At 53.0% G+C, this 23,154-nt stretch overlaps 3 protein-coding genes across 9 annotated transcripts in view; 2 read left to right on the top strand and 1 right to left on the bottom strand.

Moving 5' to 3' along the window:
* Positions 1 to 5,178, top strand: part of CELF5 (CUGBP Elav-like family member 5) — a 50,438-nt gene extending 45,260 nt beyond the window's left edge. For all 3 annotated transcript variants that reach the window (XM_064175082.1, XM_064175080.1, XM_064175081.1), the window contains 5 exons: positions 108 to 170; positions 265 to 348; positions 1,405 to 1,548; positions 1,657 to 1,821; positions 2,887 to 5,178. In XM_064175082.1, the coding sequence (XP_064031152.1) occupies positions 108 to 170; positions 265 to 348; positions 1,405 to 1,548; positions 1,657 to 1,784 (419 nt within the window). In that variant the 3' untranslated portion in view covers positions 1,785 to 1,821; positions 2,887 to 5,178. The remainder of the gene's footprint in view (positions 1 to 107; positions 171 to 264; positions 349 to 1,404; positions 1,549 to 1,656; positions 1,822 to 2,886) is intronic.
* Positions 5,179 to 8,217: 3,039 nt separating this feature from the next.
* HSD11B1L (hydroxysteroid 11-beta dehydrogenase 1 like) lies at positions 8,218 to 16,839 on the bottom strand. Of its 5 annotated transcripts, none has more exons than XM_064175254.1 (8): positions 16,697 to 16,839; positions 14,908 to 15,204; positions 13,630 to 13,760; positions 12,356 to 12,467; positions 11,106 to 11,197; positions 10,023 to 10,116; positions 9,689 to 9,854; positions 8,218 to 8,783 (listed from the first exon to the last, which is right to left on the bottom strand). In XM_064175254.1, exons 2-8 carry the CDS (start codon positions 14,990 to 14,992, stop codon positions 8,603 to 8,605), a joined length of 861 nt encoding a protein of 286 aa, XP_064031324.1. In that variant the 5' UTR covers positions 14,993 to 15,204; positions 16,697 to 16,839; the 3' UTR covers positions 8,218 to 8,602. The 5 variants fall into 5 exon arrangements, with proteins under 5 accessions (XP_064031324.1, XP_064031323.1, XP_064031325.1 ...); XM_064175253.1 differs by having other exon boundaries at positions 14,908 to 15,081; XM_064175255.1 differs by lacking the exon at positions 16,697 to 16,839 and adding an exon at positions 15,205 to 15,723 and having other exon boundaries at positions 14,908 to 15,081.
* Positions 16,840 to 17,274: 435 nt separating this feature from the next.
* Positions 17,275 to 19,417, top strand: MICOS13 (mitochondrial contact site and cristae organizing system subunit 13). Its single transcript, XM_064175230.1, has 4 exons — positions 17,275 to 17,372; positions 18,160 to 18,316; positions 19,054 to 19,105; positions 19,207 to 19,417. Exons 1-4 carry the CDS (start codon positions 17,344 to 17,346, stop codon positions 19,302 to 19,304), a joined length of 336 nt encoding a protein of 111 aa, XP_064031300.1. The 5' UTR covers positions 17,275 to 17,343; the 3' UTR covers positions 19,305 to 19,417.
* The last annotated feature ends 3,737 nt before the right edge of the window (positions 19,418 to 23,154 follow it).

Here is a 23,154-nt window from a genome sequence, read left to right as displayed (position 1 = left end):
TGCCAGCCAAGCTCTGAGCCTTACTTGGCAAGGAGGGTGGGAGGGAGAGAGACAGGGCACAGGAGTGGCTCTCCTCGATGTGCTTCTGATTATGTTCTCCCCTGCAGCCCAGAGCCCTTCCGTAGCAGAGACCTTGCACCCAGCCTTCACTGGAGTTCAGCAGTACGCAGGTACCAGCTTCCCTTGTCTCCCTCGAGCCCTTCTGTGCCTGAGCATGCCCTCAGGTAACCACAGCCTGGGTCTCTGTGTCCCCTTGCAATGCAGCTGTGTATCCAACCACCACCATCACCCCCATTGCTCAGAGCATCCCTCAGCCACCTCCTGTCCTGCAGCAGCAGCAGCGAGAAGGTGAGGATGGTGGAACGTGTGTGTCTGGTGGGGAAGGGGAGTCTGTGTGTGGCTTTGTCTTCAGCATCACAGAGCCAGTGGAGAGGAGACAGGACTGACCCATGTCCATTCTTGTCTTTAATGCTGGAGCTGGGTTATGGAACCAGCTGTGACTCTGCAGTGGGGCAGGGGTGGGGCTGGGAGGGTTCAGAGGCTGCTTTCTGAGCTTATTCCTGGGCAGATGCTGCCAAGTATGAAGGCTGCAGCAAGCACTACCACCCCGGGCTTTGACACCAAGGAGCCAGCATCTTCTCAGTGCAGGCAGCAGAGAAGAGCCCTTCCTGCCCATCTTTACTGATGCCAGAGCCACGCTGGCACCATTCACACCAGCATCTCCGCTCTTCTCTCCTCTTTCTTCACCCCTTCTAACTCTATGAGTTTGTTTTTCAGCCTAATTCCAACACTGGCCTGGAGGCAAAGGCATTCTTCAGTCTGCTTCTGCTTTGTATTCTGGGTGTCAGTGAGGGAACAGCTCCTTGTGCCCACCGGGCTCACAGGGGGCAAGCAAAGGAGTGGGCAGGATCAGGGCAGCCCATAAATGGGCTGTGTGGCAACACAGGAGATTTCCAGCTGGAGCTTTTAGAGTGAAGGCAACCTCTGTGTAGCTGTGGGCAGGGGATACTGCAGCAGCAGCTTGCACAGTGTCTGCTGCTCTCCTAGGACAGGGAGAGCTGTGATCAAGGAGCTGTCACCTCAGCTCGTTTCCTTCCAGCAAAACACCACCCAGGCAGTCAGAGTTGTTGTGTCCAGCACCTGACATGGGAAGTGGATAAGCTGAGAAGGTGACTCTGCCCTTCAGGAGCTCTGGCTCTGCATGTTGCCTCCCAGCTGCCACTAGAGAGCCCTCAGAACCTTTGACGGAGCAGTGACAATGAGACAAGCAAGGGGAGGTCAAGACAGGAGGAGGCAGTGCTGGGGTTCTCCTCCAGCACTGTGCTCCAGGTTGAGCCCATTTCTCTTCCCCTTCCCTTTGGGGGCTCTCTGTTTTGTCCCTCCCCACTGTCCTCATGCCTGCAGGTCCTGAAGGCTGCAATCTCTTCATCTACCATCTCCCTCAGGAGTTTGGAGACAACGAGTTGATGCAGATGTTTCTGCCCTTTGGCAATATCATTTCCTCCAAGGTATTCATGGATCGTGCCACCAACCAGAGCAAGTGTTTTGGTGAGTGCTGATGCCAGCAGGCAAGAGAAGCATGAGACACAGCCAGGACAGACACGGGCATGGCTCTAACAGTGCTGTTTTCCTCCATGCCTCTGTCCTCTCCTTCAGGCTTTGTAAGCTTTGACAACCCATCCAGTGCACAGACTGCTATCCAGGCCATGAATGGCTTCCAGATTGGCATGAAACGTTTGAAGGTCCAGTTGAAACGACCCAAGGATGCTAACCACCCCTACTGACAGCAGTGAACAAGCAGGAGTCACTTCTGCAGAACAGGTAAAGCTGGCACCAGCACAGCACTGGGCAGTGCCAGCGCAGCCAGGTCTTGGTGAGAAGCCAGGAGCTGAGGGCAGCCAGCAGGGCAGAGGCTTCACTTGCCAAGGCCTGGCTCCAGCACCTGCCTGGAGGTGATGGCCAGGTTCAACCAAGATTCTAGACCATCAGGCAAGTTTGGTGGCAGTGAGGCAGGCCCGAGGCAGGCTCAGGTCTGGTGAGGCTAAGCAGGGCAGGTGTTGGGCAGCGACAGGCAGGCAGCTCTGCAACGAGGATCATAAACAGAGCCAATGTCAGGATGGGGAGACAGTGCAGGGGCTGGAGCCCAGGGGCAGGTGGAGATGGGAACTTTCTCAGCATAGGCCAGAGGAGGGCTGAAGGCACAGCCTGAGCTGTGATGAGGCTCCTGGGCCCCTGGGCAGAGTGTGGGCAGCAGCTGCAGGTGAGGATGTGGTCAGTGCCAGTAAGGCTCCTTAGTGCACGCAGGGTCCTGACAGGCAAAAGGGCTCACAGTGTCTGCCTGTGGGCTAAGCAAGGTTCTGGTCTGCCTCTGCCCACTCCCAAAAAGCCTTCATCTTTCTCCAAAGGCTGCCTGGGGAGGTGGTGGAGTCGCCGTCCCTGGAGCTGTTCAAGGCAGGACTGGATGTGGCACTTGGTGCCATGGTCTGGCCCTGAGCTCTGTGGTAAAGGGTTGGACTTGATGATCTGTGAGGTCTCTTCCAACCTTGGTGATACTGTGAAAACCCTTTAGTTCTGTTTGCAGCTGAGATTGGTGTGCAGGGAATGATTTGCAGGGTGAGAAGGGGCAGTCTGTGAGGATCACAGCAAAGCAGGGCAAGCAGGAGCCCCTGAAGGGCCACAGGAGAGCTGTCTCACATGAGAGGTGGCTGTCCCAGAGCCAGCTCCTGCCAGCCAGCAGCTGGCAGGCAAGGGAGAGCTGATCCTGATCCTTTGTCATTGGGCTCATTTTTTTGCCCTCCACCTGTAAACAACAGCAACTTTGGAGCCCTGAGCTTTGCACAGATTTCCTCCTAATCTCCCAATTCCCTCCCTCCTTTTTCTGTTCAGGTGAAGGCAAAGTCCAGAGGAAGAATTTCTGCTTCAGGTTGATTTACAGAGAGGCCAGTAAATGTATCAACTCTTTTGACATCACCCCTTTCCTCCTCCTGTCCCCCTACCCCAACCCACCCTCCCCTTCTCCTCCTCCTCTTTCTGCCCTCCTCCCCAAAACTTACAACTAAAGAGAAGGCTGAAAACAAAAACCAATCTGCCCAGCAGGAAGATTCTTGCCACGTTGGACTTGTGTATTTGCTGCTATTGTGGTGCATAGCAAAGGGACCAGAACAACCCAGCAGCCCTTGGGGAACACAAAGCTCTTCCTCTTGGGGTCTGCATGGAGTACATGGACCAAGAAACAAACAAAAACAAACCCACTGGTGTGTCTCTAGGTTACTGCAGTGATGTATGGAAACTTAGCTCCATCCCTTCCCTCCTTGCCCCTCTCCTGGCCCTTTCATAGATAAATATAAATATATATATATACAGGCTCTATTTTTTTTTTAAAGTGGCTCACAGGACCAAACTTTTCCATTCAGAGACTGACTCCTTGCCAAGAGGCATTGGAAGTTTTAAGGGTTTACCTTTGCAACAGTGTCTTTTCTCAAGCAAGCACTGCAGACAGGCCTGGACGTTTGGAGAGGATGCTGAGATGGACAAAGAGCAGAGGCTCAGCGTCAGCGAGGAGCGAAGAGAACGACTTACCTCCAGGGTTAGGGCACAGCCAGCTGCTCACCTCGAGTCACTCATCCACCAACCTTAGCACCAGCCTGGTTAAGGATCTCAAGAGCTCTCCTCTTACCTCTCTAAGGGCTTCTGCAGACAAAGCTCCTGGAATTTGGTGCCAAAGCCTATGGGAGTGCTGCTCGATTAGGCTGAAAGCACAGCGACCCCCAGTCCCTTTACCTACAGGAACTCCACTGCCTCCCCGCGCCTGGCACAGCTCTTTCATAGCTCTCCATGGCAACTGAGCATTTTCTTGATGGAGGCAAGAGAAGATGAGAGGTGAAGTCTCTGAAGCAGAGTGCCAGAAGCCTCCCGGGGGATCCCCACTGCCTGCCCGTGCTGGGTGCCGAGAGGGCAGTTCAGCTTCTCCCTGCGAACTTAGCAAGGACTCACATCTCCCACCCTCTGCAGAGCTCCTCCCGAGCAGAACAAGGACGGAATGGTGATGGGGTGATGATAGGCTGATGAAAGGGGGTTACTAGTCCGGGTTTGGTTTAACCCTCCGCTCTCCCCAGGGGACAGCATCTCTAAGGTACAGCTCCGACCGCAGGCTTCGTGCGGAGCTGCGTTCAGCGGAGCTACCCTGGGGGAGTTGTGCTGCCAAGGCATAGCCCTTTGACGACTGCTTTAGTGGGAGGTGTCCCTGCCCATGCCGGGGGGAGTGGGGGAGGTTGGAACAGGGTAATATTTATGGTCACGTCCAACCCAACCCAACCTCCGAATTTCTCCATCTCTAAAACTAGGAACAAAGGCTAAAAACTGAGAACAAAGAATAAAAACTGGGAATAAAGGATAAAACCTGGGAACAAAGGATAAAACCTGAGAACACAGGATAAAAACTGAGAACAAAGGATAAAATCTGGGAACAAAGGATAAAATCTGGGAACAAAGGATAAAAAACTGGAAACAAACGATAAAAACTGGGAACAAAGGATAAAAATCTGGGAACAGAGGATAAAATCTGGGAACAGAGGATAAAATCTGGGAACAAAGGATAAAATCTGGGAACAAAGGATAAAAACTGGAAACAAACGATAAAAACTGGGAACAAAGGATAAAATCTGGGAACAGAGGATAAAAACTGGGAACAGAGGATAAAATCTGGGAACAGAGGATAAAATCTGGGAACAAAGGATAAAAACTGGGAACAAAGTTTCTACCAAAACAAGGAAAGAAAAACCAAACCCAACCAACCTCCCCCTTTGCCCCCCTCCCCTCCCCAAACCTGACTGCTTAGTTTCAGTACCCCAGAGTGTGATTAAGGTACCAAGAACATTCCCCTCTGTGTGTGTGTGTGGTGTGTGTGTGTGTGGTGTGTTCAAACAGCAACAGAAGGTTGATGCAGTTGGTGCTGGAGCGAGATACGGAGACTTGTGAGGAGCTCAACCGATTCTCATCCTCTTGCAGTTTCCCTTTGTTCCAAAGCTGTTTGTGGCACAGTTCTTTTGAAGTCCCTTCACATCTCTGTATCAGGTTGCTGAGGGTTTACAAGAGATGGCTGAAGCTGTGAGTCTGTGTTTCTAGAGTCCATGTTTACTTATTGTAAATACCATTTTTATACTTAACATCTATTCCGTACGTGATTTGTATAATGTACTTTATTTCTGCTACAGGTAATTTCATGAGGTTGAAACTTAATCTAATTTTGAACAAAAGAAAAGGCAAAAAAAAAAAAAAAAGGGAAAAAAAAAAGGGGGGGGGAGGGGAAGGGAAAGAAAAAAAAAGCCTAAAAAAAAAAGGAAGAGAAAAGAGGGGGAAAAAAGAGGGAGGAAAAAAAATATAGGAAAGGGGAAAGGAAAGGGGGGGGGGGGAAGAAAGGGGGAAAAGATAGGGGGGGAAAGAGAAAGGGGAAGGGAAAGGGGGGGGAAAGGGAAAGGGGGGGGAAAGGGAAAAGGGGGCGAAAGGGAAAGGGGGGGAAGAAAGGGGGAAAAAGAGGAAAATGAAAGGAGGAGAAAAAAGGTGAAAGAAAGGGGAGGGGAAGGGAAAGGGAGGGGAGGGGAAGGGAAAGGGAAGGGAAGGAAAGGGGGGAAGGGAAAGGGAGGGGAAGGGAAAGGGAGGGGAAGGGAAAGGGAGGGGAAGGGAAAGGGAGGGGAAGGGAAAGGGAGGGGAAGGGAAAGGGAAGGGGGGAAGAGGAAGGGGGGAGAAGAGAAGGGGGAGAAGAGAAGGGGGGGGAAGAGAAAGGGGGGGAAAGAGGAAAAAGAGGGGGGAAAGAGAAAGGGGGGGGAAGAGAAAGGGGAGGGGAAAGGAAAGGGAAAAAAGAGAAAAGAGGGAAAGAGGAAAGGGAAAAAAAGAGGAAGGGGGAAAAGAGGAGTGGGGGAAAAAGAAGAGGGGGGAAAAGAGGAGGGGTGGAAGAAGGAGGGGGGGATGGAGGAAGGGGGGAAGGAGGAGGGGGGAAAATGAGGAAAGGGGAAAAGAGGAAGGGGGAAAAAGGGGGGGAAGAGGAAAGGGGGAAAAGAGGAGGGGGAAAAAGAGGAGGGGGCAAAAAGGGAAGGGGGAAAAAAGATGAAGGGGGGGGAAAGGGGAGGGAAAGAGGAAGGGGGGAAAAGAAGAAGGGGGGAAAGGTAAAAAGAGGAAAGGGAAAATGGAAAAAAGAAAGGGAGAAAAGGGAAAGAAGAGTTAAAAAATGAAAGGGGGGAAAAGGGAAACAAAGAAAGGTGAAAAAAGAGGAACAAAGAAAGGAAAAGGGGGGGGGGAGAAAAAAAGAAAAGGAAAAAAAAGAAAATAGAAAAAAAAACACAGGAAAAAAAAAAACCAAAACCAAGCAAAGGACTTTAGAACTTTTAGGTTTCAAAGGAGCATTTACAGTTTCTTCCATCACAGTTCCTGATGCGACTGTGCAATGTTTCTGGAGCTTTGTCAATGTCCAACTCCTCACTCGGGGGGAAAAAAAAAAAAAAAAAAGAAAAAAAAAAGGGAAAAAAAAAAAGAAAAGGAAAAAAAAATCCTGAAATTTATTTAATAAAAGTTTTACTTGCTGAGTAGCTGAGGCCTTGCATCCTCCCTGCGCTGCCTGCCCGCGCCGGGGCCGGGGGGAGGAAGGGGCTGGTGCGGACTGGGAGGTGAGGGAGGTGCTGGAGCAGGCTGGGAAGGTGCTGGAGCAGGATGTGAAGGCACTGGAATAGGGTATGAAGGTGCTGGAGAAGGATGTGAAGGCACTGGAATAGGGTATGAAGGTGCTGGAGAAGGATGTGAAGGCACTGGAATAGGGTGTGAAGGTGCTGGAGAAGGATGTGATGGCACTGTAATAGGGTGTGAAGGTGCTGGAGCAGGATATGAAGGCACTGGAATAGGGTATGAAGGTGCTGGAGCAGGATATGAAGGTGCTGGAATAGGGTATGAAGGTGCTGGAGCAGGATATGAAGGCACTGGAATAGGGTGTGAAGGTGCTGGAGCAGACTATGAAGGTGTTGGAGTAGGCTATAAAGGTATTGGATCAGGCTATAAAGGTAATGGGTCAGGCTGTGAAGGTGTTGGAGCAGGCTATGAAGGTGCTGGAGCAGACTATGAAGGTGCTGGAGCAGGCTATGAAGGTGCTGGAGCAGACTATGAAGGTGCTGGAGTAGGCTATGAAGGTACTGGAGCAGGCTGCCCAGAGAGGTTGTGGAGTCTCCTCTGCAGAGATCCAAACCCACCTGGATGCATTCCTGTGAGACCTGCTCTAAGTGGTCCTGCTGTAGCACAGAGGGAGGTGGATTCAGTGATCAGGCTGAGAGAGTTGGGGCTCTGCAGCCTGCAGAAGAGAAGGCTTCCAGGAGACCTTGGAGTGGCCTTCCAGGATCTGAAAACGGCTCCAGGAGGGCTGGGGAGGGACTATTGACAAGGTCTGGTAATGAGAGGAGGAGGAGGAATGGGTTTGAAGTGGCAGAGGGGAGATTGAAAGTGGATGTTAGGAGGAAGTTGGCAGTGAGGGTGGTGAGACACTGGCACAGGTTGCCCAGGGATCACATTGGGTGCTTTTGTGCTCCACAACCTCCCTGGAGGTGTTCAGGACCAGGTTGGATGAGGCCCTGAGTGACCCATTCCAGTGCCAGTCACTCTCTCTGCCAACAACTTCCTCCTCACATCCAGCCTGACCCTACCCCTGGCACAGCTTCAGGCTGTGTCCCCTTCTTCTGTCCCTGGCTGCCTGGCAGCAGAGCCCAACCCCACCTGGCCACAGCCTCCTTGCAGGGAGCTGCAGGCAGCAATGAGTTCTGCCCTGAGCCTCCTCTGCTGCAGGCTGCACCCCCCCAGCCTTGCTGCCAATCCCTGACCACTCTTGCAGCAGAGAACTCTTTCCTAATCTCCAACCTGAGCCTCCTTTTGTCCTGTCCTTAGTTACTTGGGAGAAGAGGCCAACACCAGCCTCACTCCAACCTCCTTTCAGGGAGCTGCAGAGAGCAATGAGGTCTCCTCTCAGCCTCACCCAGGCTAAACAATCTCCCAACACAAATCCACCTTAGGGAAGAGTCCTTCCTGCTGCTCATCGACCCAGCTTGGCATTTACAAGCAGGGAGGAGCTGCTGGAGCAGGTCCTCTGCAGTCAGCAGTTGTCTGCCAGCAGGCCTGTGCTGGTCACCATCTCTTCTTCTCAGGGGAAGCAACCAGCATGGAACAACAAGCACGAGGGAGACACAATCTTAGTTAAACCTGAAATGAAAATTTTACTCCTGGCAAGGCAGAAGAGTTCACAGAGGCCACAAAGCACTGGAGCAGGGGAGCAGAATGTCCCAGGAGGGCAGATGTTCCCAGGGCATCCTGCACAGAGGTCGAAGCTGGAGCTGAGAGCAGACAGATGAGGCTGAAGGGAGGAAGATGGGTGGAGAGCTAAGACAGAGTGAACAGAGGGAAAGGGCTCCTCTGGCTGACAGAGATGTCAGAGCTGTGGCTGAAGCAGCAGCAGACCAAGAAGCCTTAGGAAAAGCTGAGGCTGCCACCACTGCTACCCTCCTGCTTGGCTGGGCTGGGGGAGTGTGATTAGAAGGGACATAGGACAGGAGAGGAACCTGAGAGTGGGCATCCCTCAGGGGCTGCTGTAGTTGTAGTAACTCTGCAAAACCTGGTTACTGGGGGCCAGAACCCAGAGGTAGAACACTTGCTGCAGCCACCACGGGTAGAAAACCTCCTGCAGCCGTGTGGCACCCCCCAGGATGATGGCAAGAGCAGCTTCTGGAGCAGGAGATGCAGTCAGGTGCACTTTGCCCCTGGAAGAAAACAGGGAGAGGGTCACCCCGTGCCAGGCAGTCAGTCCCTGGTGTGCTTTCAGCTGTGCAGAGCCTCATGCCCATGCTGAGGTGGCCATGCAAAGCCTCTGTGGTGCACCTAAGCAGTGGTTGGTGAGCAGCTCCCCATGAGCCAGCAGTGCCCTCATGCAGCCTGGGAGGTAGCTGTGTGCTGGGCTGTGAGAGGTGTGTGGGCATCAGGGCAAGAGAGGGGACTCTGCCCCTTTGCTGTGCTCTGCTGAGACCCCACCTCAAATACTGCTTCCAGTTCTGGTGTCCTCAGCAGGAGGAGGACACAGAGCTGCTGGAGTGAGTCCAGAGGAGGCCACAGAGATGATCCAAGGGCTGGAGCAGCTCTGCTAGGAGGACAGGCTGAGGGATCTGGGGGGTGTTCAGCCTGGAGAAGAGAGGACCCCAGGGGGACATTAGAGCTGCCTGCCAGTACCCAAAGGGACCCTACAGGAAGGCTGCAGAGGGACTTTTCAGGAGGGTGTCTAGAGACAGGCCAAGGGGGAATGGTTTGAAGCTGAGGCAGAGCAGGCAGCCTGGATCTTAGGAAGAAGTTCTTCAGTCTGAGGGTGATGAGACTCTGGAACAGGTTACACAGGGAGGCTGTGGCTGCCTCCTCCCTGGAGGTGTTCAAGGCCAGGCTGGGTGAAGCCTTGAGCAGGTGAGTCTAGCTGAGAGGTGTCCCTGCCAGGGTGGGAAGGTTGGAGGAGATGACCTCTGAGCTCCCTTCCAACCTGAGCCCTTCTGGGCTTTGTTTCCTTGCACATGCAGATGTGCAGCACCGTTTCAAGCACAGCCCTGGTGTGTTTTGTTGCCTGCTGCCCAGATGTGTTCCTGCAGGCACACTCAGACTCCTACACCCTCCTCCAAACACTCACCTGACGCTCTCCATCGCTGTGTCAGTGTCAACCAGGCCCAGGATGCAGAGTGTGACAGAGACATTTTTCCCCTGCATGATGAGCTCATGGCGCAGAGAGCTGAAGAACCCATCCAGAGCAAACTTGGTGGCAGAGTAAGAAGTGGTGAAGGGAGTGGCAATTTTCCCTGGAGAGGGAGAGAATGAAAGTGACTGCAGGGAGGATGGTGCCACAGAGAGAGGGAATGTGGGCAAAGGCAGAGGCTTTGCCATCCTGTGTCAACCCAAGTGGTGTCCAGGTGAGTTTTCCTCTAGTTCTAGTCACAGGCAGGCACTTAGCAGCAGCTGGTACCAACCTGCAACGGAGGAAACCACCACCAGAGAGCCATTGTTCTTCTCCAGGGTGGGCAGGGCTGCTGTTGCCAGTGCCACATAACTGAAGAAGTTCACCTGGAATGATATAAGTAGACATGGAAGAAGAAAGAAGGTTTGGAGGGAAGGTCAGCAGCAGCCAGAAAGCCAACAGAGTGCTCAGAGATGGAAAGGAGCACAGCTTGGCTTTGGGGGGGAGGGGGGGCACATCTAATGTGAAGCTGAGGACAAACAACTGCATCCATCACTCTTTCAGGTCCCAGAGAGAGCAGTGAGCTGTGTGCTGCACAGAAGCACAGAGCTAACCAGGTTGGAAAAGACCTCTGAGATCATTGAGCCCAACCTAGCACCTACCTAAGTAACTAACTCCTGGCACTCAGTGCCCCAGCCAGGCTTGGCTTCAGCACCTCCAGGGATGTGTTCAGCACCAGGTTGGATGAGTCCTTGAGCAACCTGTTCTAATGGGAAGTGTCTCTGCCATACTGGCTGAGCTTTGAGGTCCTTTCCAACCTAGACCATTCTATGGCCACCAAACCCTGTCCTCAAGTGCCATGGCCACAGGTTTTTTGAACACCTCCAGGCATGGGAACTCCATCACCTCCCTGGGCAGCCTTTGCCAATCCCTAACCACTCTGGCAGCACAGAAATGTTTCCTGATCTCCAACCTAACCCTCTCCTGGCACAGTTTCAGGCCATTCCCTGTCCTCCTATGACCTGATTTTAGGGAGAAGAGACCAACCCCCTCCCTCCCCACTCCTCCAACCTCCTCTCAGGGAGCTGTAGGAGATCAAACGAGGCTTTCCCTTCAGCTTCCTCTTTGCCAGACTAAACAACCCCAATTCCTTCAGCCTCTCCTCACCAGACCTGTTCTCCAGGCCCTTCTCCAACCCTGGGGCACAACACTTGCCTGGTCCTAAAGCCAAAAATCTTTTGATTAGACATAGAAATGAAAATGAAGGGGGGGGGGGGAATGTTCTCCAGCACTGCCAAACCTCAATTTGTCTTGGAGCTTCCCAAAGCTGTGCCAGATAAACCAGATCCACAGTTCTGGGCAAGCTTCTCCTCACCTGCATGAGCCAACGAGTGAATTCCACATCTCCAGCCCACATCTGGAAGCGGTTGGCACCGATGTGGTTCAGCACCAGGTAATCCAGGCCCCCTGTGGACAAGAGTCAAGACAAACAGCCAGAACAGAGACACCATCCCCTGGCCACCCCCCGCCAACAGGAGAGCTGAACCCAGCAGCTGCTCCCTCAGAAGGCTCAAATTTGCTTTGCCAGGAAGATAAATGAAAGGCAGGATGGTCGAGGGGTTTCAGTTGGAAAAGACCTCTAAGATCACCCAGTCCAACATTTCCAGCTGGGAGCAGCTTTGCCTGCTCCTCAAAGGAAGGAAAGTTGTCAGCCTTTGATGATGCTTCAGGGTACTGCAGGCTTGGAACTTTAGTTCTGGGTGATTCCTTCTGTTTTCCAAGTTGTAAGGATGCAAATTGGTAACAGTAAAAAAAAACAATAGCACTGGGACAGAAATGTCCTCAGAGAGAGCAGAAGGTTTAAAAGGAAGCTATGAAATGCTGGCTGCTGGCCTGGCAGGTCGAGCAGACCACAGCCAGGTTCCTAAGATGCTCACATCTTGAATAACAAGAGCACAGTGCAGTAATGGCAGCCCTGTGGGTGTGGGGCTTGGGGATGTGGCTTAGTGGTGGACTTGGTAGAGAAAGGTTAATGGTTGGGCTTGGTGGTCTTGATGGGTTAGTGGACCTGGTGATCTTGATGGCTTAAGGTACTTGATGATCTTGATGGGTTAACTGACTTGATGACCTCAAAGGGTTAAGGGACTTGATGAGTTAACTGATTTGATGATCTTGAAGGGAAAACTGACTTGCTTATCTTGAGGGCTTCACTGAATTGATGATCCCGAGGGGTTAACGGACTTGATGATCTTGAAGGGCTAATTAACTTGATGATCTTGAAGAGTTAATTGACTTTAATTGACTTGATGATCTTGAAGAGTTAATTGACTTGATGATCTTGAGGGCTTAACTGACTTGATGATCCTGATGGGTCACTTGGCTTGATGATCTTGAAGGACTGTTCCAACCCAAATGATTCAGTGATCCTATGGAGTCAGACATGTTCAAAGCATGGGCAAAGGGTGGTGAGTAGAACATAAAATGCTGCCTAAGGTCTGAGCCAAATGAGACAAGCTGGAGAGGTAAAAGGTCAGCACCCTTTGACTCCCACAGAGCACACAGAAGAGGAGTGGAAGAAGAACTCTCTGTACACCTGTAAGCCAAAGAGACACCCAAGATGCTTACCCAGCTTTTGGACAGCAAACTGGACCACCTTTTGAGGCTCTGAAGGGGAAGACATATCTGCAGGGATCAAGAACACTTTCTTTGCTCCTAATGTGAGGCACTTCTCCATCACCTTGAAGCAGAAAACACAGGCAAAGATGAAGCAGTGTGGAGCGGGATGGAAAGAACAGGACCCAGGGCACTGGGAGGCACTGGAGGTTTCCCTATCTTACAGCCAGGCAGAGCCAGGCCTGGACACAGACACTCCTTAACTTTAAACCTGCTGCTAGTTAGCCCAAAGGCATCCAGTTTTGCATCCAGATTTAATTAAACAGAAGAAACTCTTAGCAAGATGCAGATTGGAAGAGGATCAAGATTCACCCAAACCCAGACAGTTCTTCAATGGGATGAGACTGAACAAGGCCAAGGGCAGGTTCTGCACTTTGGCCACAACAACCCCAAGCAGCACTGCAGGCTGGGGACAGAGAGGCTGAGAGCAGGCAGGCAGAGAGGGAGCTGGGGGTGGTGGGAGAGAGGAGCTGCAGAGGAGGCAGCAGTGCCCAGGTGGGCAGCAGAGCCAATGGCATCCTGGGCTGGCTCAGGAGCAGTGTGGGCAGCAGGACAAGGGAGGTTCTTGTGCCCCTGTGCTCAGCACTGCTCAGGCCACACCTGGAGTGCTGTGTCCAGTTCTGGGCTCCTGAATTGCAGAGAGATGCTGAGGTGCTGGAAGGTGTTTGGAGAAGGGCAGCAAGGCTGGGGAGGGTCCTGGAGCACAGCCCTGTGAGAAGAGGCTGAGGGAGCTGGGGGGGTGCAGCCTGCATGTGAGGAGGCTCAGGGCAGAGCTCATTGCTGCCTGCAGCTGCCTGCAGGGAGGCTGTAGCCAGGTGGGGTTGGGCTCTGCTGCCAGGCAACCAGCAACAGAAGGGGAGACAGGCTCATATTGTGCCAGGGCAGATCTAGGCTGGATGTGAGGAGGAAGTTCCTGGCAGAGAGAGTGATTGGCACTGGAATGGGCTGCCCAGGGAGGTGGTGGAGTGGCTGTGGCTGGAGGTGTTGAAGCCAAGCCTGGCTGGGGCACTTAGTGCCATGGGCTGGTTGGTTGGCCAGGGCTGGGGGGATAGGTTGTGCTGGGTGAGCTTGGAGCTCTCTTCCAACCTGCTTGATTCAATCCTCCTGTGACTCTTCTGGAGTTCTTGTTTTGTTCCAAAGCACCTGGCAAGGCTCCAACAGCATCCATCTCTCTCAGTTCCATTGCTCTGTTGGGTGTGTGAAGATGTCCAGTGAGGAGTTCTTACCTTCTGCAGCACAGCTTCCCTCCTAGCAGTCAGGACCATTTCAGCACCAAACCTGGCATAGTGGTAAGCCATCTGCTCTCCAATGCCAGCACTGGCTCCAGTCAGCAGGACACGGGCACCAACCAAGCTCTCTTTGGGAAAGAGAACAAAAGCTAAAGGAGGTACCTGAGCAGCTGCTCTTAACCACTGGCAGAGAGCTAAAGCAGCAAGGGCTAAGTGCTCAAAGTCTTGATGCTTCTCCAAAAGCAGAGGCAGGACTGAGCTGAAGGAGCCATGGAATTAGCAACAGGCTGAAAAGCAAATTAAAATGCCACAGGACAACGCTCAGGCACAACTGCAGTGAGGATGGGCTGAGGTTGTTCAGCCTGGAGAAGAGAAGGCTCCAGTGGGACCTTAGAACTGCCTTCCAACATCCAAAGGCATCCTGCAGGAAGGCTGCAGAGGGACTTTTCCTGAGGGTGTCTGAGACAGGCCAAGTGAGAATGGTTTGGAGCTGAGGCAGAGCAGGGCTAGACTGGAGCTGAGGAAGAAGTTCTTCAGTCTGAGGGTGGTGAGACACTGGAATAGGTTATCCAGAGAAGCTGTGGCTGACTCCTCCCTGGGGAGTGTTCAGGCCAGGTTGGGTGATGCCTTGAGCAGCTGAGTCTAGGTGAGAGGTGAGGAGGTTGGAGTAGAAGATCTCTGAGCTCCCTTCCAACCTGAGCCTTGTATGATTCTACAACTCTGTGTTTGCAGGAACCTTTACCTGGGTTCCTAAAGCAGCATCTTTCAGAGATGAGGTTGGTTTCCAGAAGATAAAAGGGCTGTGCAACAGAACCCAGCCTCTGTGGCTCTGTCCTTCTGCATATCGTTCATTCTTTGCCATCAGCTGGGGCACTGCACACCTGCAGAGATGGCTCTTGACCTCCAAGGAGTTTGCAATCAAACCAAACCAGGAGTAAGGCAAAGCACATGGCATTCCCCCCGCCCCTAGAGAGCAGGATGCCTTGGAAATGCTGTTAGACCACTGTCTTCCTCCTTGCTTCAAGCTTCCCTGGGCACAAAGCGTTGTGTGACCTGCTCTAGGTGATCCTGCTCTGGGCAGTGGGAGGAGGGGTTTGGTTGGACTTGGTGACCTTTTGAGGTCCCTTCCAACCCCTAACATTCTGTGATTCACTGCTCTGGGGCCACCAAAAAGATGTAGAGGAAGGAATGAGACCTCTGCTCAGAGTCTGGAACGTCAAGCCCTTCTCTTACACATCTCACAATGCAGTTTGGGATGACTCCTGCTGAGCCTACCTGGGTTAAAAGGCTCTCTCCAGAAGAAAGCTAAGAGCCCAGCCAGGAGCCCTGCAGCACAAAGCACTTTCCCAATTGGCTTCATATTCCTCCAAGTTGTGAAGATCCAAGCCTGGAAGCTGAGCACTCCGCTCAGAATACTGCAGCCTCCTTCTTCTGGTGCTAGAAGCCAACCTGCAAGAGGCACACAAAGTCCTTTGCTGTCCTGCAGAGCTGAGAAGTCTCTCCACTGCGAGCCAAAGGCAGTTTTGCCAGTCGTGAGAGACAGGGAGAACACAGATCATCTTTGATGAGAACCTGCAAAGAAAGAGGCTGCTGCTGCTGCTGCTTCCCTGCCCAAGGGTGGGAACTCCACAGCCCTGCAGAAGCTTTGCGTTTCCCTAAGGATGATGAGGGTTTGGCTATGCCACCAGGTGCAGCTCCCTCTTCAGAGGAGCAGCCTTGGCAGGATGAAAACTGTAAATCAGCAGACTTGAAGACAGTGAAACCTGCCCTCACACGAGGGGCAAGAGATCCAAAGAGGGCAGAGAGCAAGGCTGGAGACTGCTCAAGGAATCCTCTCATCCTCCTGCTTTGCTCAGCTGCTTTTTTCCCAGCTTTTGCTTTGCTCCAGGACAGGCATTCAGTGCTTTCAGCCTGAACTGGGAAGATCCTTTCCACAACGCTTGTCCCTACTGGAAAACACCCCAGAAACCTGTGGAGTCAGCACCAACTCCTCGCTTAAAACAACCCCAAGAGTCTCATGTTACAATAAAAGCCTCCTGCAGTCTACATTGCTGCCTTCTGCTCCAGATTCTTACAGCTCTGTTTGATGTTGAAAAAGAACAAAAAAATCCAATCGCCCTCCCCCCCCCCAAAAAAAAAAACCAACCAAAATCAACGACAAATGGCTAAAAAAAATTCTCTGCAGCTGTTGACAAAGAATTAAACCACCAAATTGTGCCAATTGTCTCCGGGTGTGCTTGTGGAGGTGGAAAATAGTGCAGAAAGCAGGGGGTGGGGAAAGGTGAGAAGCACTTCAGCTTCTTTAAAGCACTGTCCAGAGGAGCCTGCAACTTCTGCAGGGCTTTGTCTCTTTTTTTTTAATGCAGGACCTCCTGCACAAACGAAAACTCAAAACTGAAGGCAGGGTTGGGACTTAGCAACAGATTCCACTTAGCAGCTAAGCCACTGCATTCGTTTGCAGCTTTTCTGTCTTCACGAACCCTTCATTGGGCAGAAGCCAACGCAGGGAATAAAGGAAGAGTTTAAAACGAAATTTTGCAGCAGTTCCAGAAGGTCTCTCCTGCTAAATTCGTTTTGTCAACTTCGATCGCTCTGCAAAAAACATGTTCACGAGGTAGCTCTTTCCCCCCCCCCACCCCCCTCCACCCCGTACCATAGAATTGTTTCCATGCTGGGAAACACCTCCAAGTCCAACCAGCAGCCTCACCTATCGTGATATGTGGTTAATATTTAGTGAGAGAAGGAAGTGATCTCTCTCACCCAGGGTACAGAGATGATCATGGACTGAGGTCTTTTCACTGCTGGGGGCTGGAGGAGATAAAAGTGTGAACAGAAACTCCAGCAGCTGGAAGGGTGTGAGATAACAGAGTAGGTGTTCACCAAGCTGAGAAGTCAGCAGGTAGATTTGGAGCTCGCGGGTGGGAGCGAGATGATCTTTAGGGTCCCTTCCAACCCAACGCAGTCTATGACTCTCTGACCGTCGGGTCCAACCGTTAGCCCCACGCTGCCGAGCCCTGAGCTAAACCGCATCCCTCAGCACCACATCTACACGGCTCTGAAATACCTCCAGGGATGGGGACACCGCCGACAGCCCTGACGAGAAGCGCAGCACGGTACCGCCTGCCCTCATGCCCCGACACAAGACACTGGCGGCAGGAGCGCTACCAGCGCAGGCAAGGAGCGGAGCCTGGAGAATGGACCCTGAATGGCGACAGAGCAGCCAAGGGCTCAGTGCCGCTGCTGTCGCTCCCGCCCCCTGTGCCTGGCTCTACCTGGCTCTGCCCATGCCCTCCCCGGCAAGAGCCGGGTGGGGAGCGGGGGGCGGGAGCGGGCGGGGCCGGGCGGGAGCGGGCGGAGCAAGAGTGGGCGGGCCCGGGCGGGAGTGGGCGGAGCAGAGAGGGGGTGGGCGGGGCAGGGTGGAACTGGGCGGAGCCGGGCGGGAGTGAGCAGAGCGGGAGTGAGCGGGGCAGGGTGGGAGTGGGCGGAGCCGGGCGGGAGTGGGCGGAGCGAGAGTGGGCGGAGCCGGGCGGGAGTGGGCGGGGCAATGTGGGTGTGAGCGGAGCCGGGCGGGAGTGAGCGGAGCGGGAGTGGGCGGAGCAGGGCGGGAGTGAGCGGAGCCGGGAGGGAGTGGGCGGAGCAGGGCGGGCGGGGCCGCGGCCGCGCTGCCGGACGTGAGTGGCTCCCGAAGGCCCCCGCGGCGCCGCCGCAGCCATGGCCGCCAGGCTCTTCCCCGTCGTCAAGTGAGTCCCTGCGCCCCTCGGTCCGCGCAGCTCGGCCCCGCCGCCACCCTCTCCGCGCCCCTTTCGCCGCCGCGGCTCGCCGGGCCCTGGTGCGGAGCGTCCGCCTCGGCTCCCCCGGGCCTGCGTGTGCGGGGCCCCGGCCGGCGTTCGGCCTTGCGGGACTGCGCCCTTGACCGCGGCTGCCCCCGTGCCAGGCGTGGCCTGCGACCGGCGGCTTCTGTGCGCGTCCCCGGCCGGAGCCTTGCGGGAGTCTTTTGGCGAGCCTGAATGCAGAGGGGGAGCGCTGGGGGAGCTCCTGCAGCTCCGCACATGCAGCCCGCTGGAAGCGCTAAGGTGTGAGGGTGCTGCTGGCAGCGAGCAGTGCATCTGAGCAGAGAAGTCTCTGCCTCCCCCCGAATGCTTCGTACAATTACGGAATCCTTTTGGTTGGAAGAGGCCTTTAAGGTCTTCGAGTCCAGCCATTAACCCAGCCCTGCCGGCTCGCCGCCAGACCGTGTCCCTCAGCTGCCTCTCCCGGGGTGGGGACTCCACCGCTGTCCTGGGCAGACAGGACAGGTGCCAGGCTTGTTTCAGTGGTGCCCAGTGATGGAACAGCAGGCACAAGCTGGGAGAGAGGAGGTTCCACCTCAACACGAGGAGAAACTCCTTTACTGCGAGGGTGCTGGAGCCCTGGAGCAGGCTGCCCAGAGAGGCTGTGGAGTCTCCTTGGCTTTCAGCAGCCACAGCTTAGCAAGAGGACTGCAGTGACACTCAGAGAGTGAACTGTTGCTGCTTTTGGTTCTTTCAGGTTTGTCATCAAAGGAGGCCTGGCTGGAGCTGCTGTGTACGTGGCCTATGACCAGGGGCTGCTGGGCAGTGGCACACAAGGTGCAGAAGCCCTCAGGAAAGCTCAAGAAGCTCTGCCTCCAGCTATCCAGGAGTGGACAAGTTACGTAGGCTGGGAGGTAAGGACAGTGGAGAGGAGCACAGCAAAGCAAACACATCCTCTGAATGGGGACAAGAAAACCTTGGGGAGATATTTTGGTTCCAGTGACGCTGGTGGGAGCTTTGCTGTTGCAGCTGGATTTCACCTTGAGAGTACTGTGAAGGGGATTGAAGTGGAAGGAGAATATGAAGGTGATGCTTCCAGGAGGGATGTGGCTCGTGGGTTGCTCTGGAGGAGAGGGAGTAGCTGTATGGAGGAGGGGATTTCAAGCGTGCTCTGGGCTGTACTTCACTAGGCAGTGGTGTTTCTAAACGTCTTTAGGATTCTGCCTGCTTTAAACAATGGAAAGATTCTCCTCCCAGTTTCTCAGGCTGCTTAGCAGCTCATCAGGGCGAAGTTGAACGACCTGAAGAGGTCCTTCCCTTTAGGTGATTCTTCCTTTCCAAAACCCTCCCGAGGGGAGAAGCCTTTGCTGAAAGCTTGAAAAGTACTTTTCATACTACAGCCTGTTCTAAACTCATAGGAGATAACTGTGGAGAGGACTTCTCAGCAGCACCAAAATGTTCTGCCTTCTGCCCCTGCTTTATACTGGGGGAAAGAGCAAAGTGCAGACTTCAAAGCCTTGTGTCTGAACCCTTTTGAGGCACCTGAATGTGCTTACCTGAGCTCTGAGGTGTGGAGACTTCTCCAAGGTGGTGTGACTCCTAAGTAAAACCCCTCGAGTGTTGATGTTTTATCTTCTGTCTCTCTTTCTAGCTCCCACCCATTCCAAAAATTGACTTTTCCCCCTCTGATTCGTGGAATAAAGGTAAAATAACTCCTCAGCAAACTGCAAAAAGAGCCAAGGGCCAAGAAATTTGGGTTGAATAATGCTTTTCTTGGGCTAATTCTTCTCTGCTTTCCTTACAGGAGTGCAGACAGTTATATCTGCCTTGTCTGTAGCTCCCACCAGGGCCTGTGAGTACACTGTGGAAGGCTGGAAGTATGTGAAGGACCTTGTCAAATGAACACCTTCTCCAGGGCCCATGGTTCTCTCCATCCCTTTGGCATGAGGGAGAGGCCATCCCCCTAGAGGGCTGCTCAGCCATGCAAGGGCTACAATAAAGGACTTTGGAACTTCCAGTTGTATTTGGGTTGGTTTTAGCACACAGGCTGCAGGAGCTGCTTTCTGTCTTGGCAGTGCTAAAGAGGCTGCAGCAGAGCTTGTGGGTCAGTTTTGTCATGCAGCAGTGGTGCCATGTGTGGAGGTGTAGCCCAGGTCCTAGAGCTGCCAAGGCTTGCTAACTAGAGAGATTATTCTGAAGCTGAGTTAATCCTGAAGGTGAATTCCCTCTAAACCAAAACAAGGCAAGAAGTGGTATTAAAAAGGCAGAAGTTTTAGTTCCAAGACAAAGCATTTGTCTTCAGGCTGAGGAGGAAGTGCCTCTGTCAGAGAGCTTTCAGCTGCTGTGTGACTTGGCACACACCAAGCAGTGTTTGCAGTGCTTGCTGCTGGTGGCAGGGTGCAGTAGGAAGGAGTTTATCAATCTGTGATGCAAAACTCTTAGCAAGTCACAAGAAGCCTTTAACTCCCCTACTGTTTTCATAGAATCAAGCAGGTTGGAAGAGACCTCCAAGCTCATCCAGTCCAACCTAGCACCCAGCCCTGGCCAATCACCAGACTGTGGCACCAAGTGCCTCATCCAGGCTTTGCTTGAACACCTCCAGGGACGGCAACTCCACCTCCTCCTTGGGCATCCTGTGCCAGGGTCTCACCACCCTCACTGCAAACAACTTCTTCCTAACATCCACTTTCATTCTCCCCTTTGCCAGTTCAAACCCATTCCTCCTCCTCCTGTCATTACCAGGCTTTGTCAGTAGTCCTTCCCCAGCTCTCCTGTAGCCCCCTTCAGATCCTGCAAGGCCACCCCAAGGTCTTCTGGAAGCTTTCTCTTCTCCAGGCTGCACAGCCCCAACTCTCTCAGCCTGTCCTCAGAGCAGAGCTGTTGCAGCCCTCTCAGCATCTTGGTGGCCTCCTCTGGACTGGCTCCAACAGTTCCATTCCTTCTTGTGCTGGGGGCTCCAGGACTGCAGATGGGGTCTGAGGAGAGCAGAGCCAGGGGACAGAGTCCCCTCCCTTGCCCTGCTGCCCACACTGCTCTTGCTGCAAATGTTTTGTTGCCTTCCAGGATGCTCCAGCCTGTGGTTTGTTCAAGCTCTGGTGCTGATGAAAGCCTTCCAAGGGCAGTTTTCAATCACAGCCAAGGCAGAGATGAGAAGCTGTGGCAGCCCTAGGGGGCATCAGGAGTGTAAGATGGACTTAAAGATTTATTCTGTGTTCTTAAGCCCTCTGTGATGGGATTGTGGCAGGAGGTTGCAGAAGTCATTAGGCTGTGGCACCAGCACGAATCTGTTGCCTCTCTCATGGGAAGCATTTATCAGATGAGATGTTGTAGACACAGAGCTTCTGCTCTCCCTCTCCTCAGGTCTTTCTTTGTTCAGCCTGCTGCTCATGCTTCCAAAAGTTGGGACAGAGATTTTCCTTACTGGTGGCATTTTTCCCCACTCTGATGTTTTCACACAGCTGTGTTGTTCTAGTCCATGGCAGGAGGTGGAGGCTGAGTGCTCCCTCAGATTAGGAAGCAGATTTGTAACACGAGGAGAAGAAGAAGAAGGATTTGGAGGGAGTTTTGTTGCCTTTTTTACACCAGCAGTTCTGTGATGAAACTTGCTGCCAAGAGATTTTAGAGGATTTGGCCAAGGTATAAATAGCCTGGGAGAAAAAAAACTGCTTAAGTTAAACCCTGGAGGATGGGTCCAGCACTGCCTCTTAAACCTAATAGTCCAGATGGAGGCTCAGTGAATCTTGGAGTGCCAGACACTGGGAATTTATCACCTGCTAAGGGATTGTTCTCCATGCATCCTCCTCCAACAGATTTTTTTTCCCCTTTATGTACCAGCAACACTTCTGCTCTGTGGATTTTGTTTCCTGATAGCCCACAGAAATCTTTGCACCAGGAAAAACCCAGCCCAACAACCCCAAATCCAGATCCAGTAATTCCCATGCCACTGGATTTACGGAAGGCTGCCCAAGTACCACAGCCGCAGAGTGGATGTTAAGGTCTGCACCAGGCAAAACCCAACCCAACAACCCCAAACCCAGAATCTATCCAATCATTCCCATGCCACTGGATTTGCTCAGTGCTGCCCAAGCACCACAGCTGCAGAGTGGGTGTCAAGGTCTGCACCAGGCGAAACCCATCCCCAAAATCTATCCAATCATTCCCCTGCCACTGGATTTACTGAAGGCTGCCCAGGCACCACAGCTGCAGGGTGGGTGTCAGGGTTTGCATCAGGCAAAACCCAACCCCAGAATCTATCCAATCCATGCCAGTAGATTTACTCAGTGCTGCCCAGGTACCACAGTTGCTGAGTGGGTGTCAAGGTTTGAGTGAGGAGCTTCACTGCCAGGACCGTGCCAGGTGATCAGGGTGGACATTTCATAACATTAAGAGGGAAATGCAGTGGGAAAACTAGGGGAGGAGGAAAGCCTTCGTCCTGAAGTAAACATCACTTTGAGATGCAGTAAACGTCACTGTGACATAAGCAGCTCCAGTCTGACTACTCCTTCGTTTGTTTCCTGCCCCCTCTGGTGGCTACTGAGGTTCTTGGACTAACTCTCAACCCAGATGTTAGAATAGAATAGAATAGAATGGAATCAGCCAGGATGGAAGAGAGCTCCAAGCTCAGCCAGACCAACCTAGCGCCCAGCTCTGTCCAATCACCAGACCATGGCACTAAATGCCCCAGCCAGGCTTGGCTTCAACACCTCCAGGCACAGCCACTCCACCACCTCCCTGGGCAGCCCATTCCAATGCCAATCACTCTCTCTGCCAGGAACTTCCTCCTAACATCCAGCCTGACCCTGCCCTGGCACAGCTTGAGACTGTGTCCCCTTTTTCTGTTGCTGGCTGCCTGGCAGCAGAGCCCAACCCTTCAGGTAGTCGTAGACAGCAGCACCTGGGAAAGGGAAAGCAGAGGAAGTCTGGAGCTAGCAATGCTTTCATGTCCTCTGTCTCAAAGGTGACTGCCTAAAGGATTGAAAGCAAGGAGGCATTGGCCTCCAGCCAGCCCCACAATTAGTGGTTAGTTGCTAATAATGAGTCTGGAGATCTTTTATTTGCATTCCCAGTGTGTGGTGTTGAATAAATACCCCCAAGTCTTTCTGCACCAGAAGGAACCCCAGGTTGGTGTCTGTGTGATCCAGACAGCCTCAGGCAACTGCAAGCACAGCAGCATTTAGCCTCTTTGTTCACAAGGGATCCTCCTCCAGTGTGGCAAGTCTGAACCCCGATGAAACTAAGCTGTGAAGTTTCCCTTTCCATTCCAATGCAGGCTGTAGGGAATGAAATTAAAACATGAAAGCAACTGAAAACAAACCAAAGCCAAACAAAAACCCCAACCTAAACCAATCTCTGGAGATGGGAAAAAAGAGCAGGGACCCTGAGAGTGAAAGCAAGAGGGAGTTTTCCCCCTCCTGGCATCACAAAAGCCATCTCTGGTGGGTGATGCTAAGGCCAAGTTGCTCCAGAGATGACTGCACAAAGATAACTTGGAATTTGGCTGTGACAATTTGACAGGTCTTGATCTTGTTCTCAACATCTTCTTACCCTGTCAGGAAAAGCACAACTAGTTTGTGGTTTCTGCTCTGCTTCATGGGAGTTATGGGCTGCTGGGCAAAGTTTCTGGCCTGGAATTGCTGAATCTTTGGATGCTAAGCAGAAATTATTCTGCCTTGCACCTGGAAGTCTTTGCTTGCAGAAAGAACTTTGCATTTTCTCATACAGGAGCTGTGCTGGGAACTCTGCACAGGGAGGT

The sequence above is a fragment of the Pogoniulus pusillus genome, chromosome 41 (assembly GCF_015220805.1).
Source record: "Pogoniulus pusillus isolate bPogPus1 chromosome 41, bPogPus1.pri, whole genome shotgun sequence".
Lineage (NCBI taxonomy): Eukaryota > Metazoa > Chordata > Aves > Piciformes > Lybiidae > Pogoniulus > Pogoniulus pusillus.
This window is presented reverse-complemented; position numbering and strand designations above follow the sequence as displayed.